Here is a 15,831-nt window from a genome sequence, read left to right on the forward strand (position 1 = left end):
TTCCCACTGGTGTGTACCTACTATGCTACCACGGCACACTCACACTGCCAGGGCAACAGCCAAAATTAAAAAGACAGAAATCATCTGACACTTTGGGTTGGGAAGGATTTCAGGAGGTCTCCAATGCCCTGATCAAAACAGGCCAGCTCTGAGGGCTGATCAGCTTTCTCAAGGCTTTGGACAGTCAGTAAAAATCTCTAGTTGCAGAGACTGCACAATTTTTCTGTATAGAAAATAGAAGCCAGGGTTTGCTTTTAAATTTTTTTCCTGGCTTACCAAGATCTGAAGGAGGGGACAATTGGGTTATGCATTGCACAAGCATTGAACAAGGGACAGACTACATGCTAATAATTTGATTTGGGTAAGACATAGCTAATAACAAATGAAGCAAAGACAATACAGATGCAATACCTACAAGTCCATATGATTATATGTATTACAGCTACATACAAAAGTCTTCCAAGTTTTGGGAGCTCATCACAACAAATTTTGAACTAGCCAAGTATTTTGAATTTTAAAAATTGTGTAGCATTTTATTGTCTTTTCACACTAGTATTCAGAAATATTTATTTTCCAATTTTCCACTGTAAAAGAAAACTATAGACAGAATTTCTCTTCAATTCAGACTGAAATTCAACCTTTTATTTAGTAATGAGATGACTGTGAAATTACTTAAACTTATTTACTCTGGATATATTGAGAAAGTTTTCCACAAAAACTGTATACCATTCAAAAGTTTAAAAATGCATATATTTGCCTATTCTGGGTGCAAACACACCTTAATATGATTAATATTCTCTGCTAGCCAGGTGCTAGCACCAGTTGCTAGTACAGTGTGACAACTGTGTCATCCCATAGCTGTATCTTTGAGAGAAGTTGGAAGAAGATCCAACAGTCTTATGCAGCTAATCAGCAAAGCTGGGCACTCTTTTTAGTCTGGCATTTGGTGTTACAACTTTTTTTACTATTTACCCCCAATCTGATGACCATGGAGCTCATTTTACATCCATCTTCTCCTCACTGCTAAATCCTGGCATGCTATCAGTACTGAACTATTCCTGTGGCCTCAAACCACTCAGTCACATCTTTGGGGTATCTGAGGTTCAATGACTTTAACAATTCTCCTCACATTACTGCCATTTCATTTCCTTCATGATGAACCATCCCTTGTCCTTCCACACTTTTGCCTGAGATGCCCAGATCAGTTTGGGCTCATCTTTTGTTTTTAGCCAGTAAACATCTTTCTCTGATGCCTACAGAACTTTGCATATTCATCAATATTTCAGGATGAACACAAAAGTACATGCAATATTCTAAATGTTTGTATAACATTCAAGATTAAAAGGTTGAAATGCACATATACCATTCTCTTTTATTGGGCCTCATATTTATAGGGGTTCTAGTGAATTCTGGAAGAAAATCTACTCTATTGAAATGCCACTGGAGGATAGCTCTTTGCATGTTTTCAATATGATTATAATTTTCACACTGTGTTTAGAAAGCTTCTATTACATTATGTGCAAAAGTGTCACCATAGGTTTGAAAATAATAACGTTGACTCTCTCAAACAATTCCCAACAATCCAGAGAGCAAGAAACAGAATAGATGCTCCAGGGGAACATCTGACTCATTTTGAGTAACCCAAATGCTAGTCCTCCCTTCTGAGTCTGTCCTACAGCTTAAGAGGTTCTGCTAATCCCTTATTTATAATACATGTGAGTACAACCTAATGAGTGGGGAACAAGGAATAAAATTTATTGCATATTTTATCCTGAATTTAAAAAAGAAAAAACTAAACCAAACAAAATAAAGAAAAACAAACAAACAGGCAAACAAAAAAACCCCAAGCCAACAGAAAAAATCCCACAAACCAAGACATTACTACATAGACTATGCTTGGATTTAGTATCTTCCTGTTTTCATTATTAACTTGCTCTATCCATTGGAGTCTCTGCAACCACTCTTGGCAATCTGTGTCCAGTCACACTTGCAAAATAAAAGAAGTTCTTATTGTCAGAGCTTCATTCTAGAAACTGGTTATCTTTTCTCTTCTGCCTTCCCTCAGAGTCAGGGTTGAATGCTCAAGAAACAGATTTCTTGTTTGGACTTGGTTGCTTATTAAATCTTATCTAAAGTACAGAGAGTTCTTCAGCACTTCTAGCTATCAAGCCAAAAGTGAGAAAATGGAGGTAAATTTAGCTAGTAACAAGGTCTTTTAAAGGCTGAATATCCAATTAAAAGCTAACTTCTATATTATATACCCTTTTGACCCAACAATGAAAAACCTGTGACCCTCACTGTGGTACTAACTATCCAATCCAAAAATTACTACCTGAAATCATGAAGAAGAAGGAACAAGAAGGAAGAAAGAGCCAATGCTCAAGAACCTCCATCGTGTCCCATCCCCACTACTATATTCTAAAACCCCAAATTCTAAACCCTTCACCATGTGAAATTACACATTTCTATTCTAACTACACACCAATCATTCTAACTCCATCACTCAAATTTGGAAGCCCTCTCCAAGGCCTCAAGCCAAAAGCAGTGCTCTTTTGAGTGTCAGTGGCAGAAAGCACAGAAAGTTAAAAACTCCCAGGCTTCAGGGTTTCAACACTTTATTATGCTCCTGTGTTTCATTTTGTGCCAATTGCCTCTGATCCTGTCAGTGAGCCCTGTCTTCTTTACACTCTCCCTTCAGACATCCATTCTGTTGATGTATGTTGGAAATACATTATAATGCCAGCCCAAACTCATCTGATACTATCACATTTGGAAAATCATCATCATATTCAATACTGGGAAATGTGGCCTATGCTTTAGAATTTTTGAACCAGATTGTAATCTGGGCCAAGAAGTACTACTTTGTCAAAATGGGAATTTTTCATGAAAATTCCCATGTCTTACCAAAGACATAATAACTATGGTCAAAATATGAACAACAAAAATAATATGAAAAAAATATAATAGTACTTCCAGATGTTATGCAACTGTCTTGCTGTTCCATTGTGTAAAAACAATTAAGTATTCACTGGACTAGAAAAGGACAAGGCGAGATGATCCAGAAGACTAGTTCAGACTACATGTTACTCCTGCTAAGTACAGGCAGATGCACATCATATTTTGAGGAAACATCTTCACTAAAAAGCTCTTGGGTTTCTCATAATATGGCATAGGAACATTGCTTTACATGCACATTAGCTAGAAAATTAAAGTAATACTTACTGTGTTCTACCCTGCAACCTCATTATAATCTAAAAGAGCAACAGTAGGAAGCACGTGGCCTACTTACTGCAGTTTGCCTGGCTGTTTCTCATCTCACAGGGAGAAGCTCCACAGGGATCAGGGCAGGAAGAGCACCTCTGGTCTCCCTCCTGACAGAGGGTTTGATCTGAGGGAAACAGAAATGTACTTTTCAAATTATTTACTAGACTAGTAATGGACTGCAGTGTAATGAGAAAGTACAGTGGTTTTGTTTACATATAAATTAAGTATTTTCTTTACATAGTTCAGTAAGTACCCAATAGCATTTCAAGTGCAGTAAGGAAGAAAAATGGGCAACACTGTCCAGCTCTCACTTTTCTTAGCCCTCTGTTTAATATAAAAAATTATACCCCAGTTTCTGATTGAGAGGTATGGACCTCTGAAAGACATCTACCATGCAGAATACGAAAAGCCAGGCAAATCATATTTTAAATAGAACAGTAGGTCCCAGCTGAAAGAGAACACTGTCTGGGAATTATTCTTCAATGCCATTTGGTTGATCTGCTTCTCATTTTAATTTTTGTTACAGTTGGCAATAAAAGACATCCTGAAGAAAGGTCAGACATCAAGTGTAATTGTCCTCCTTCGGTTGAATAACAAACAACAAAAAGAAATGCAAAAATGCTATGGTTCTAATTATGGACTTCAGAATAAATAAAACCAGCACTTCATCAGAAGTTTCTGAACTACTTGGGTAGTTACTTTATCTGACAAAACCCTGGGCTTCTCTCTCTCATAGTTTTGATAGCTCCTTTCTAAACCATTAAATTCTCTCTTCCATGTGCAAAATCAGTCATTCGGTTTACTATTCTATAAGGAGAGACTAAATAGATGGTGTTTATCATCTTACCCTGTTTAAAATAGCTTATTGCCCTGATTGCTTAGTGTTTGTATTGCACTACTGCCCATGAACATTAATCATTCATGCCTCCACTGGACATACAAAAGGTGCTGAAGATCTAGTTTCAATAACCTTGACAACAATCTTGTCTAAAGGAACTGATGGTTTAGTCATATCTATCACAATTATGTGGATTTGCTTCCATTCATACACGTTATATATTGAAGCAATAGAGGTAATTTCTTTTCTATAGCAATTGACCATCTTATTTTACAGCTGTATCTGATTGCAAAATGGAACTTGAAAGGTGAGAAAAGCCTTTTGTCTTCTAAAGTTATCCCAAATATTTACATTAAAATTATTTTTAATGTTTGCTCCAAATCCCTATCCTTTAAAAACTCCCTGTGCTACAATGTAGATTTTTTTTGATCCTAGCACAAATAATTGAATTTCTACAAGCACAACATACCCTGTATTTGAAGAGATTACAGAAACAGTGGTGACTACAAATATATTAGATTTCTATTGTTATCACAAAATTAATGAGAGCAGTACTCACAGACAGATGCCATACCTTAAACTTCCTTAAGGTAGGTAGTGAAGGAGATCACTTTTCTCATCCAGATAGAGATGAAGCTATGGTCATTTGTAATCTCTGAATGCATATACTTCCACTAGGACACAAGATCCCTCCCTCTTTTTATAGGCAAGGGGAAGTCACTACACCTTGACCTCAAATTTCTAAGCTGATTTCATACAATTACTGTATTTGTAACAAAACCAGTACTCCAGACTGCATTAGCCCTAACTTCACCGACTCTGACAGACATATCCAAATTTTTAGAATTTCATTTGTCCTGCAGAAAAGCCTTTGGAATAAGTGAATGTCCTTCTACAATTTTTTTGCAGTTGCTGGAAACAACAACATGTGTAAGAAATACAGTAGTAAGTTACAAACAAGAATTCTGCCTTTCTTTTACATGGAAGGAACTGAAGATGAATGAAATCTAAACTCTGCCAACATATTCCCATTCAAATTAGGATGGACGGGATATGGTTGCCTAAAGAAATTCTTCTCAACGCAATACTGCAAAATACTGGATAGAATTTTTGCACATTGGAGAATTAGTAATTAAAACTAGGAAAATGTTTCTATTTAAAATCTCTGCAGTTTAATGCCAAGAAGAAAGATCTTTTATCATGTAGTAAGATCACTGAATATATAACCACCCCATACTACTGCTTGAATATTTTAACCTGTATCTATTCACCATATATTAAAATACATATATTTTTAACCATTGCTTCAACATCAAAAGTGGAAAAAGAGGCAGTGAAAACAAAATACATCACTGACCTCTAGCCTACATCATGCAAGAGAAATGGAGGATAAAAAAGTTCATAGAATAAAACAGAGACTGGACATCAAGAAAAAAGAATAAAATGTGAACATTTTTTGAGCACACAGTCAGAACTGAGGTTAAAAACTTGTTTGGGGTTTTTAGATTGTCACAGTCAGAACTAGAAGATATTTCATGCAAGAACTTTTTTATAAGGTCAACATTAGAAGTGAAGCAAAAGAACAAAATTTTCTGTGTTTCAGCTTCTCAGGTATTTTTTGGAATTAAGGTATTTAAATTAGAGTAGGAAGATCCCAAGAACTTTCCATGAAAAGAAGGGATTGGGTAACATGCTTATGAAAGGATTTCTTTTAAACTGGTTTCCTAAAAAAACAAGGCTTAGATAATCACACTGTGCATCTATTTTATAATAGCAGGTCTTTTCTACTCTAAAACTATTAAATAGCCTTTCCTATTACCACTACATTTGCCCGCACTTTCTGCATAAGGTTAACTATTTTCTTTAAAATAAGATTAATTTAAAATAGACATTAATAATTCTTGCATTGAAGGAAAGGCTCCAATCTACCCTATACCTTACCAGAAATAAGACAATTACGTTTGAAAAATACCTTCAAGTTCTGAAACCAGCATAACATGACAACACTGCTTTCTGAGTGTCTTTGGTAAACCATGATCTGAGGCTCAAGACATTGCTTAATTTCCTCTTCTCTCACAGAGTCCATTATAAGACAGCTATCAAGTAGCTGTGAAAACTTAAGTTCTCATATATTTTCCCTTAGTCACACTAAATCATTAGTTTACTTATGAAAACATTATTTCTCTGATTTCCAAGTATTTTAATTAGAAAATTCCTCCTCAAATGACACCAATTCCTGTAATAGTACATTCTCATTGCTCTAATGTATTGCAAGTAACAGCTGACCATATGAGATAACTAAATGCTGTGCTAAATATCACCCCCACTTCTTCATATTTTTAAATATTTTTAAGTATTAAAAGAAGCCTTCTTAGAAATTCCTGTGTGAAAGCACACACCAACCAGCCTTAGCAAGGGTTATTTGAAAGGTAAAGGAAGTAATGTCAGACAGCTTTAGCTAAAGGCACTGTGGGACATAAGTCAATGGTAGGTTTAGTAAGAAGAGTAAAATGAGGCATATCCTTACTTTCACTGCAGTTTTCTTCATCACTTCCATCTTTACAATCATTATCTCCATCACACTGGAATGCACTAGGAATGCACTGCCCATTTCTACACTCCACCAGACCCTGACTGTGACATGCTACAGAGGAAAAAACCATTAGAATTCTGCTCAATGTAGCTTAGTGAAGCTCTGCATTATATCTGAATATCATACTGAGGTTATTTTGGGAGGAGCTGATAACACTGCTTAACACTGGAGACCACAAGGCATTTTTCACTGGAAAATTTTTTTCATTGGAAATTTTTCAATAACTATGGCTGTGCAGATCTTTACCTACATAGACTGAAACTATAAATGTCAGCTATTAGCAACAGGCTGAGATGAAGTCTTAGCTTCCCAAGGAAAAAAAAATGCACATCATTTTTACTCATATAGTGGAAACATTGCAATTAATAAAAAGCTAATTCTGCATCTAACAAGAAGCTCTAACACAAAGCAATGCTTTACTTCTCAACAAACACAACAAATGTTTAATTTACTGCTGCTGTCTACTGAAAACAGACATTTGTTAAGTGTGAATTTCTGAAATAAAATAAGTTTATAGTTTTGCCTTACAAGTGAGTACACTAGTTATCTTACTAATTTTTTTTCTTTTAGTTTTCAAAGAGAGAAAAAATTTAGAGATTAAGGGAACTTACAGCAATTGATCTCATCTGATTTGTCTATACAGTCATGGTCACCATCACATACCCAATCAGCTGTTATACATCTCCCCTCTCCACATTGGTGGTGTGTCACTGGATTACAATCTACATAAAACGCAAATTGGAAAGGAAAAAAAAGGATAGTAAGTTACCACTTGTGTATTCTAAACTACTGATCAATTTTTCTATGCTTGTTATCTAATATTATTAATGAGCCATTCTACATTAATAACTAAGAATTTTTTTGCAGCTGCAGACTTCTTTGCAGATGGTAGTTATATATATTCTTAACTGTATTGTCTGTATAGTGATGCACTCATTCCTTCTCTCACGTGCACAGCTGTGACTATTTGTAAATAAACAAGATTTCCAAGATTTGTTAAGTACATTAGAAGATCTGCTTACTGTCTAAGGGAATGATTTTTCAGTTAGCCAACATTTTCAACAACCATCAGAGAAAATTATGAGAAAATCATGAAAATCATCATCAGAAAAAAATCATTCCTTCATTTATCTTTTTACTAAAACATTTAAAAAATGTTTCTCAACTTCCAAAACTATATTTTTGTTGCATGTACTTGGAATTTTCTATAAGAATTATCTACAAAGAAATTATTCCAATTATCACCTTACTTCTTTTACCTGAATGCACAAAGTTGCATCCTGTTGACCACACTGACTACATCAAAATAAATGCGGAGAACAGACACAGTTCTCCAAATCTGCCATGAAAACCAATTACAACATGAACAAAAATTTAGATTTTAAAAATTGTATAGAAAAAAACCTATGTCAAAGCAGGAAAGATAGGAGACAGATTGACATAGAAAAACTTAATAATTTTTAAACAAAGATTATTTATTAAAAACCCCCACTAAATAACCAAAACTGACATGGAAACATTCAAAGGTCTTAGATTGTGCTTAATTTGGAGAAGAAATATTAAAAAACTCAGAAAATAAAAGTGCCTTGATTTTCTTATTTATATTCTTTGTGTTCTTCCTTAAAAATGCAGAAGGAAAAAAGTAAGAAATAATATTTTAACTGTGAAAAAAGTTAGAATATGCAAAGTTGATTGACAAGAGAATTTGAAACAAACAGAATTTGATAATCCAAACATATGACTACACTATGAATCTTATGTAAAAAAAATTCAGCTATAAACCAGCTGGCACCATGTGTGTACCCTCAGATAGTCTGCTTTACTCTAAGTTAAATCCAGCCAAGTTAGGAAGGAGGCATCTTTTGGAATTAGTTTAAAGAAAATTGAAAATAGCAGCATTTCTTATAAATACCAAACCCTTCAATATTTGGATTGACCCAGAACTCTCCTCTAAATCTTTTCAAATTCCATATAGGATCTGTGAGCTGTTTACACATTGTTCAAATACAGTAAGAGCAGGGTATATTATTCTTTCAGTAGTTCAGGGAAAAAAATTACTGGCTTAGGCAGTCGTGATATCTTAAAGACTTTAGAAAAGCACGTAACTTTCATTACCACAATTTTGTTCATCACTAAGGTCTCCACAGTCATCATATCCGTCACAAACAAAGGTATAATTGAGGCATTTTCCCGTGTCACAACGAAATACATCATCACTGCAGTCTACAAAACAAAGCATGTGAAATGTTAAAGTTGCATTGGAACATTCAATCATTCATTTAAACCATGAACACTGGAATTCTCTGGGAATAACCATAACACTTGAATAGCATCAGCCTCAATAAAAACATGGAATTTTTGTTGCAGTTAAGTGGGTAAAAGAGAAATTATAGTTTGTGGTATCTGGTCCCACAGTAATAACTTTTGATTTCAAGCTCACAACTGGGAAGTGGGTAACTCAGCTTCACTGCCTTCTATACTCTTCCTTGACCTCTAGTTTTTCAGGGAGAATGCCATGATATAGAACAGCTGGGTGGACAATCCTTCCTTTCTCTTGAAGCTATGCCACTGGAACCAAGTAAGTCCTTTGTGCCTGTTCTTACTGGCATATGTGGGCATTTTAAATTAGTTCTTCCCTGAAAAACAGAGAGAGAGCTGGAAAAGCAGGGACTGGAACAAAAGTGCCTCCTTTCCTCTGAGAGATCAACCACAAAACAACAGAATCATGCTACCACTTCCTTCTCTCCTCTTGGCATGTGATTCCTGTGTTCATGATGGTTCCACTCTGAAAGCAGGTTGTTCTTCTAATGATAATACACACTGAAAGGTGCAGATCTCTTCCAGAAGGTGCAGTGGGGTTTCTACCCCTTCAATGTGTTCCCACAGCACAGGACAGACATGGACAGAATTTATAGGATAATACAAAAGAAATGCTTCAGGATATGAAGTAAAATAATGTGGCTGAGCCATGAGCTACATACTCAATAGTTAATTTAGCTTCAGAAAGAATCGCTATTCATAAAACAGGGAATAACAAAAACCCCACACTACATGAAAATAAATGTAAGTTCTTGCTTCCTGTAAGCAGAGCAACACCCAGCTGAGAGTAAATTCTAAACATTACTTGTTTTGAATATGCAGCAGCATGAAGCACTCTGGAAACCTTTAATCTTATTGATCAGTTTGTAACTCTGACAGTTTCTATGCTTCTTCCACTGCTCCTCCTTCAAATAAAACAAAACTGCCTTTTTCTATGTTATTTCCTCTGGATAATTATACTGTTTAATTTCCAGTCATACCCCATTCCTGTTTCCATTCTAAAGTTCCTGCAGTGTCCTTTAGGGTAAACAACTCCCAGGCCCATAGAGACAGTGTAAACAAAAAGAATAAAATCTTCTTTGCAGGGAAGAAAGATTCACTTGAAAAAAAATCTAACAGCCTTAATATATATTTTCTTCAAAATATTGGCAATAATGTATTGTATAGATAGCTGGTTATTCTGTTAAGTAAGATGGGCACTTGGCAGCTACAACTTGTAAGAAGCTCAACTTAAATTTTAAAATGATGGGGAAATCCCTATTTTCACAAAATTAAATATGAATTCCTATTCTATACCCACTAAGCCCAAATGAAGCCTGGTGAATCTTTTGCATTCAACAACTTGGCCCTGAGATAAGCTCAGTTGGTTAAGCATGATGCTAATAAAGCCAAGGTGGCAGGCTTGGCTCCTGCATGGGTCTAGAAGGACCTGCTGCACATGGGTCTGGGCAAACCCTGGTATCAACACAGGCTGGGGAATTAACAGATTGAAAGCAGCCCTGCCAAGAAAAACTTGGGGGAACTGGGAGGTGAACAGCTGGACATGACTCAGCAATGGGCACTTGCAGCCCAGAAAAGCCAAGTGTATCCTGGGCTGCACAAGAAGCAGCATGGCCAGAGGGCTGAGGAAGGTGATTCTGTCCCTCTGCTCTGCTCTTGTAAAAGCCCTGCAGTGCTGCATCCAGCACAGGACAGGCATGGACCTGCTGGAACAGATCCAGACAAGGCTACAGAAATAATCTTAGGGATGGAACAGCTCTCTTTTGAAGAAAGACTGAGAGAGTTGGGGTAATTTCTCCTGGAGAAAGAGTGGCCTATCAGCACTTTAGGGACACTTATAAGAAACATGGGGAGAGACTTTAGCTGGGCTTGTTCTTATAGGATTAAGAGTAATAGTTTTAAAAGAGGGTACTTTTAGACTAGACATAAAGAATAAATGTTTCACAATGAAGATGATGAAACACTGGAATAGGTTACCCAGAGAAATGGCAGACACCCCATTCCTGGAAATACTCAAAGTCAGGTTGGATGGGATTCTGAGCAACCTATTCTATAATATAATGACTTGAGACCTTGAGAGAGGCAAGGACTGCAAGAAACACAGAGTCTTTTATCAGACAAGCTTTCAGACAAACAGGTCTTTCTTCAGCTTTGCTCTTTCAGCTATGTAATTCAGGAAAGTCTTATTTGACCTCCACATCCTCTCCAAGCATCCTAATGCAAGACATTCTCTGCATATAAACCATGTATCATTCAAAAGACAAGCGTCCCTTCAAAGGTAACCTTAGCTCATTAAATTTATGCTTCTTTTTTCAAGACAGGTAATATATCTATTCTTTTACAACTAATTTCTTCTTTTCCCATTTCTAATAGAACTTGAGAGCCATAGTGTCATAGGCATTTTTAAATTTTTGAGCTAACTTTAAATCTAAAGCTGATGCTGACAGGAAAAATCAGAAAATAAAAACATACAAAACTTTTTACATGACAGACATTATCTCAATCTCCATTAAATGAATTGTTGGCTATTAAAGGAAAAGCAAACTCTAGCCTTATTCATACTGAGACCAAGAGGAAATTGCTGTCCTCATTTATTCCTTGGAGTATCCCAGATAAAATCTAACAACAACATCCTTAGAAGCAGCTTTTTGAGCCTTGGAATGCTCAAGCTCTTAAATCACTAATAGGAACTAATCTTTTCAGTTGAGTATAAACTGCACAGTCTGACATTTTTCAAAGTCTGAATGAGAAATACTGTTTTGTGGCATCATGTCCTACTATAGTCCCTATTTAGTAATTTTCCCACATTTTCCTCTGTTCTTTTTCTTCATGCACTACCACAAACAAAAAAAAAAAAAATTAAGCTATCACACATGTACATTCCACTGAGGCACATACTGGGATTAATTTAAATAAATCACATCCAGGTTGAAACTTAGACAACTTTCTAAACAGATGGTCTTGCATCTACTCTAAAATCAATGCCAAGCATTGATAGAGCTACAACTAACAGTATTCAGCTGATTATCAGAAGTGCTCCTTTCCAATGTAAAAAAAACCCTCAAAAATAAACAACCAAATATTTCTTATTTCCATATAGCTTCTTGCAGAATATTTCCCTTTTAGGCATAAAATTTGATAGATCAAAAGCACATGCTGTGTCCTGAGTGAGCAAAGCCAAGCACAGTCCACAGCAACTGACAGAATCCAAATGTCAATATATGCAAACACTATGCAAAGCTCTTTTGTGCCAATAGCCTGCTTCAGTTTCCAGGTTTCCCTGAATGGATTCAGTACTCCAGCAGAACACTGCAAGGTTTAAGAAACTTACTACAATGGACCTCATCACTCCAATCATCACAGTCGTTGTAGCCATTACACTGCAGTTTCCCTGGGATGCAGATCCCACTGGCACACAAGAAACTCTCTTCTCCTCCACACAGCACTGTAAGAGAGCAGAAAAGACAGAATATGGAGAAAAATAATCAGCATCAACACTACAAAGTTAGTGCTACTAGAGTCTTACCAATATTAAACTGATAATCAGTATTTCCCACAGGGATTGAAATACATGTCCAGTCTGGAAAACATTAGGATAGTTCTCAGAGGAACATCACTTAATGCAAGAAGGTCAAGAGGAAAACCTAAAAAATAAAATCTTGGCTTTGTTCTGAGATAGAACAAAGCCATTTGAAACTTCTATCAGTGAATGACCCATTTTAAAAGACCTCAACAGGTAGTCAGGAAAAGACTATTACATTTGTTAAATCTGCCCCTGGGATGAAGTGGTCATCTGGAATATGCCTACAAAAAATATAACAATTTCTGCTTAAGACTGGCTTTACTGTATAGCCCTTTGGTATTCTTCACTGTTTGCCAAAATGATAGGTAGACAGTGGATGCTGTGAGGTATCACTTAGCACTGGACATACTTTATCAGTGTCTTTGAAAAATGACAAATAGCTCCAGCTTGCACCGGCTGCACATTCAACTGTTCATCTAGATTTCTAATTTTAATTGTGGTCCTAGAATAGCAGTCCTTTCTATCACACTATGGCAATGTCTATACACACAAACACACACACTCTCATTATTATTTTCAAATTTTGTCAGCAGGAGATCATTTTTTTAAACATACTTACATCCTTTTCTAAACCTCACTATTATTTTATCGTCCCCAAGAAACAGGGCAAATTTAGACTTAGTTAACTGAAACACACACTCCTTATGGAAAATTTGTTTGCAATAAAAAACTTAAGAATAATTTCAAAACATTTCCTATGACATTCCCAGGTGTACTGCCCACTTGGACAGCAAATAATTTTGATTTTGCAATACAAACATTATTTTCTAGTTGTGTAATAAGGACATGGTTATTGCAGTGAAAGTTGCTTATGCAGTGTGTTTTAAAGGAGGATTTTCTCTATTTTCTCCAACTTTATGGAAAGGTGCCCAAACTACTAAGAGACTTTAAACCAAAAAAATTCAACTATTTTGTGCCATTTAATATTTGTGACTCTTCATCAGTAACAAGGTAGTACAAAACCACCAGCATCACCTTTTTGCACACCTTTATGATGTGTTCCTCAGTAGGTTCCCTCACACTCTGTGGCTGGACACATTTCCTAACCTCTAACTGAAGAGTTACAGCCTCACTTGTATCCTACCAGTTTTGGAAGGGTACTACAAACTGCAAAATACAAAAGCCCTAAGGCAAACATGAGATTAGAAAACATTCACAGTCTCATTTTATAGCAGGAAAAATGAGGCAATATTAAAGTCAAAGTTGTAAGAAATAACGAATAATAACATCCAAGACACAAAAATCAGCATGTGGGGTTTTTTGGAGGTTAAAGACTGATGTAATTTACATGTTCAAAGAATAGCTCTTGTTGCCTTTACTTGTAGCTGCAAATGTCTCAGCTGCAAATAAGCTCCAGCTATACAAAAGAGACTAGTTAGCTGCAAATGTTCAAAGAACAGTAGAAAAAAATTTTATTCAAGTGCATTGTTCAGCATGTTCATTGCAACAGTGACAGGACAAGGACCTCATTTCATATGACAATGTCACACTTTATTATGAGCTGATCTTTTTATTTCTCCAGTTCCCTTCCCTATACACTACACATCCTGATTTCTGCAGTTACCAAGCTCTACAGGGGCCCCTAGACACAACAGACTTCCCTGGTATGGAAGTGCTAGTTTCCTGGACACCAGGGTTTATCCCACAGATGATGATGTCAGGTAAAAATACAATATGATAGCATAATCAAAATTTTGTAATTCATCATACAAGAGTCTTAGAGGCTGGAAAGGCAACTTTAAGTGACTGGTCATCTTCAATTCCTATAATTTGGCTTTTACATAATTTCCTTCCTGTTTAAAAAGGAAAAGAGCATAAATAGCTCAAAGGGAACCATCTTGATTTGCTTTGATGGAGATCTCCATCAGTACAGAGCTTGACTGGTGCTGAGATACCAGGAATAATGGACTCCTGTCTTTTGGGTGAATAGGTTAATTTGGCCTGGGAGAATGAAAGTTAACAGCAGGAATATCTGTTATTATATCTGATATATTCTGGGGTCCCATATTCATTTCTGGGTTGTGAACAAAAGTGTGTTGAAGCATTTAGAAGTCATCCTGACTCTGCCTCTTTTAATACATCTCTGTCTTGTCCTGCTCCTATCCCAAACTACTCCTCCATTTCTGCACAACTGAAGTAAGCATTTTTCTGTTTATTTTGCATGTCATACAAAAAACAAGAGGAAGAGTGAAATTAGTTTACCTCAGTTTAAGCATCTAGCAGCAATCAGAAGGAATCTTTAGAAATTTTAATCTCACCTCTTACAGTCTTGTAATAGGTCATGACTGGATATGTTTGGCCCAGTCAGTGCAATGTTCAGGGCAAGGACAGCTGACACTGTGAGCAGTACCTGCAATGAATGTAATTTCTGCTTTCTACCAAGCTTGTGCAAGAAGTTTTCATTGGGCTGACCATTCCATCATACCTCCAAAGATCAGACTTTAATGGAAATTATAAAAGCCTTATCTAATGCTGTAAAGCAAACACTTCATTGAATATTAAATTTTGGTATTTGATCAAGAACCTAGTGGATTTAGGTATGTAACCATTTATAAGACTTTATTGAACACAGGCTGCATACTCAGAAATGCTGGGACTGTTGAAAACAAAGCAGCAGCAGAAGAAGAAATAATGCCTGAAATAGATGTCTGAAATATGAAAAATATAGCCCATTCCACTCAAAATTATTACAAATGGCAATGTTATGCTAAAGAAATATGCTGGGAAATGTTAATTACTGATGTCTCTGTAAATAATTTACACATTTATTGACAAAATCATGCAAATATACACACATCCAAACTCCTGAAGAATTAAAAATTTTATGTAAAATGAGACCAAATAAAATGGAAAGCAATCCTTTCTAATAGAGAAACTTGCTTGTTTTAGTTTTTACCCAGTAAGGTTTACAACCTGGAACAGCTTCCAAAACCCTGGACTAAACCCCAGAGGCAGAAAAAAGTGTTTTATTTAACCTGTGTCTGGTGTACTATCAAAAGTGTCTTTGAGAAGGCAAGACCATTCATGTGCTGCACTTTCCAGCTACATTGCTGCAATGTCATCTATAGAAGATTATGTGGAAAGGTCCCTGAAAAGTTGCAGAGAGCACAGACTGAAATAAATATTATTTTACCATCCTCAAGACTGACATCTGGTTGCATTTCAAGATATAGCAACACATAAAGCATTCTATAACTGCAAAAAAGACCATGGAAAATGCTTCCTATTTTTTTT

The 15,831-nt window shown here is 36.0% G+C and overlaps 1 protein-coding gene across 3 annotated transcripts in view; it reads right to left on the bottom strand.

Moving 5' to 3' along the window:
- The window catches only part of CORIN (corin, serine peptidase), a 113,825-nt gene that overhangs the window by 35,224 nt on the left and 62,770 nt on the right, over positions 1-15,831 (bottom strand). For all 3 annotated transcript variants that reach the window (XM_079305756.1, XM_079305754.1, XM_079305755.1), the window contains exons 6-10: positions 12,346-12,459; positions 8,811-8,918; positions 7,307-7,417; positions 6,630-6,746; positions 3,290-3,388 (exon numbers count right to left, since the gene is read on the bottom strand). In XM_079305756.1, the coding sequence (XP_079161882.1) occupies positions 3,290-3,388; positions 6,630-6,746; positions 7,307-7,417; positions 8,811-8,918; positions 12,346-12,459 (549 nt within the window). The remainder of the gene's footprint in view (positions 1-3,289; positions 3,389-6,629; positions 6,747-7,306; positions 7,418-8,810; positions 8,919-12,345; positions 12,460-15,831) is intronic.

This window comes from Erithacus rubecula, assembly GCF_903797595.1.
Source record: "Erithacus rubecula genome assembly, chromosome: 5".
Classification (NCBI taxonomy): Eukaryota; Metazoa; Chordata; class Aves; order Passeriformes; family Muscicapidae; genus Erithacus; species Erithacus rubecula.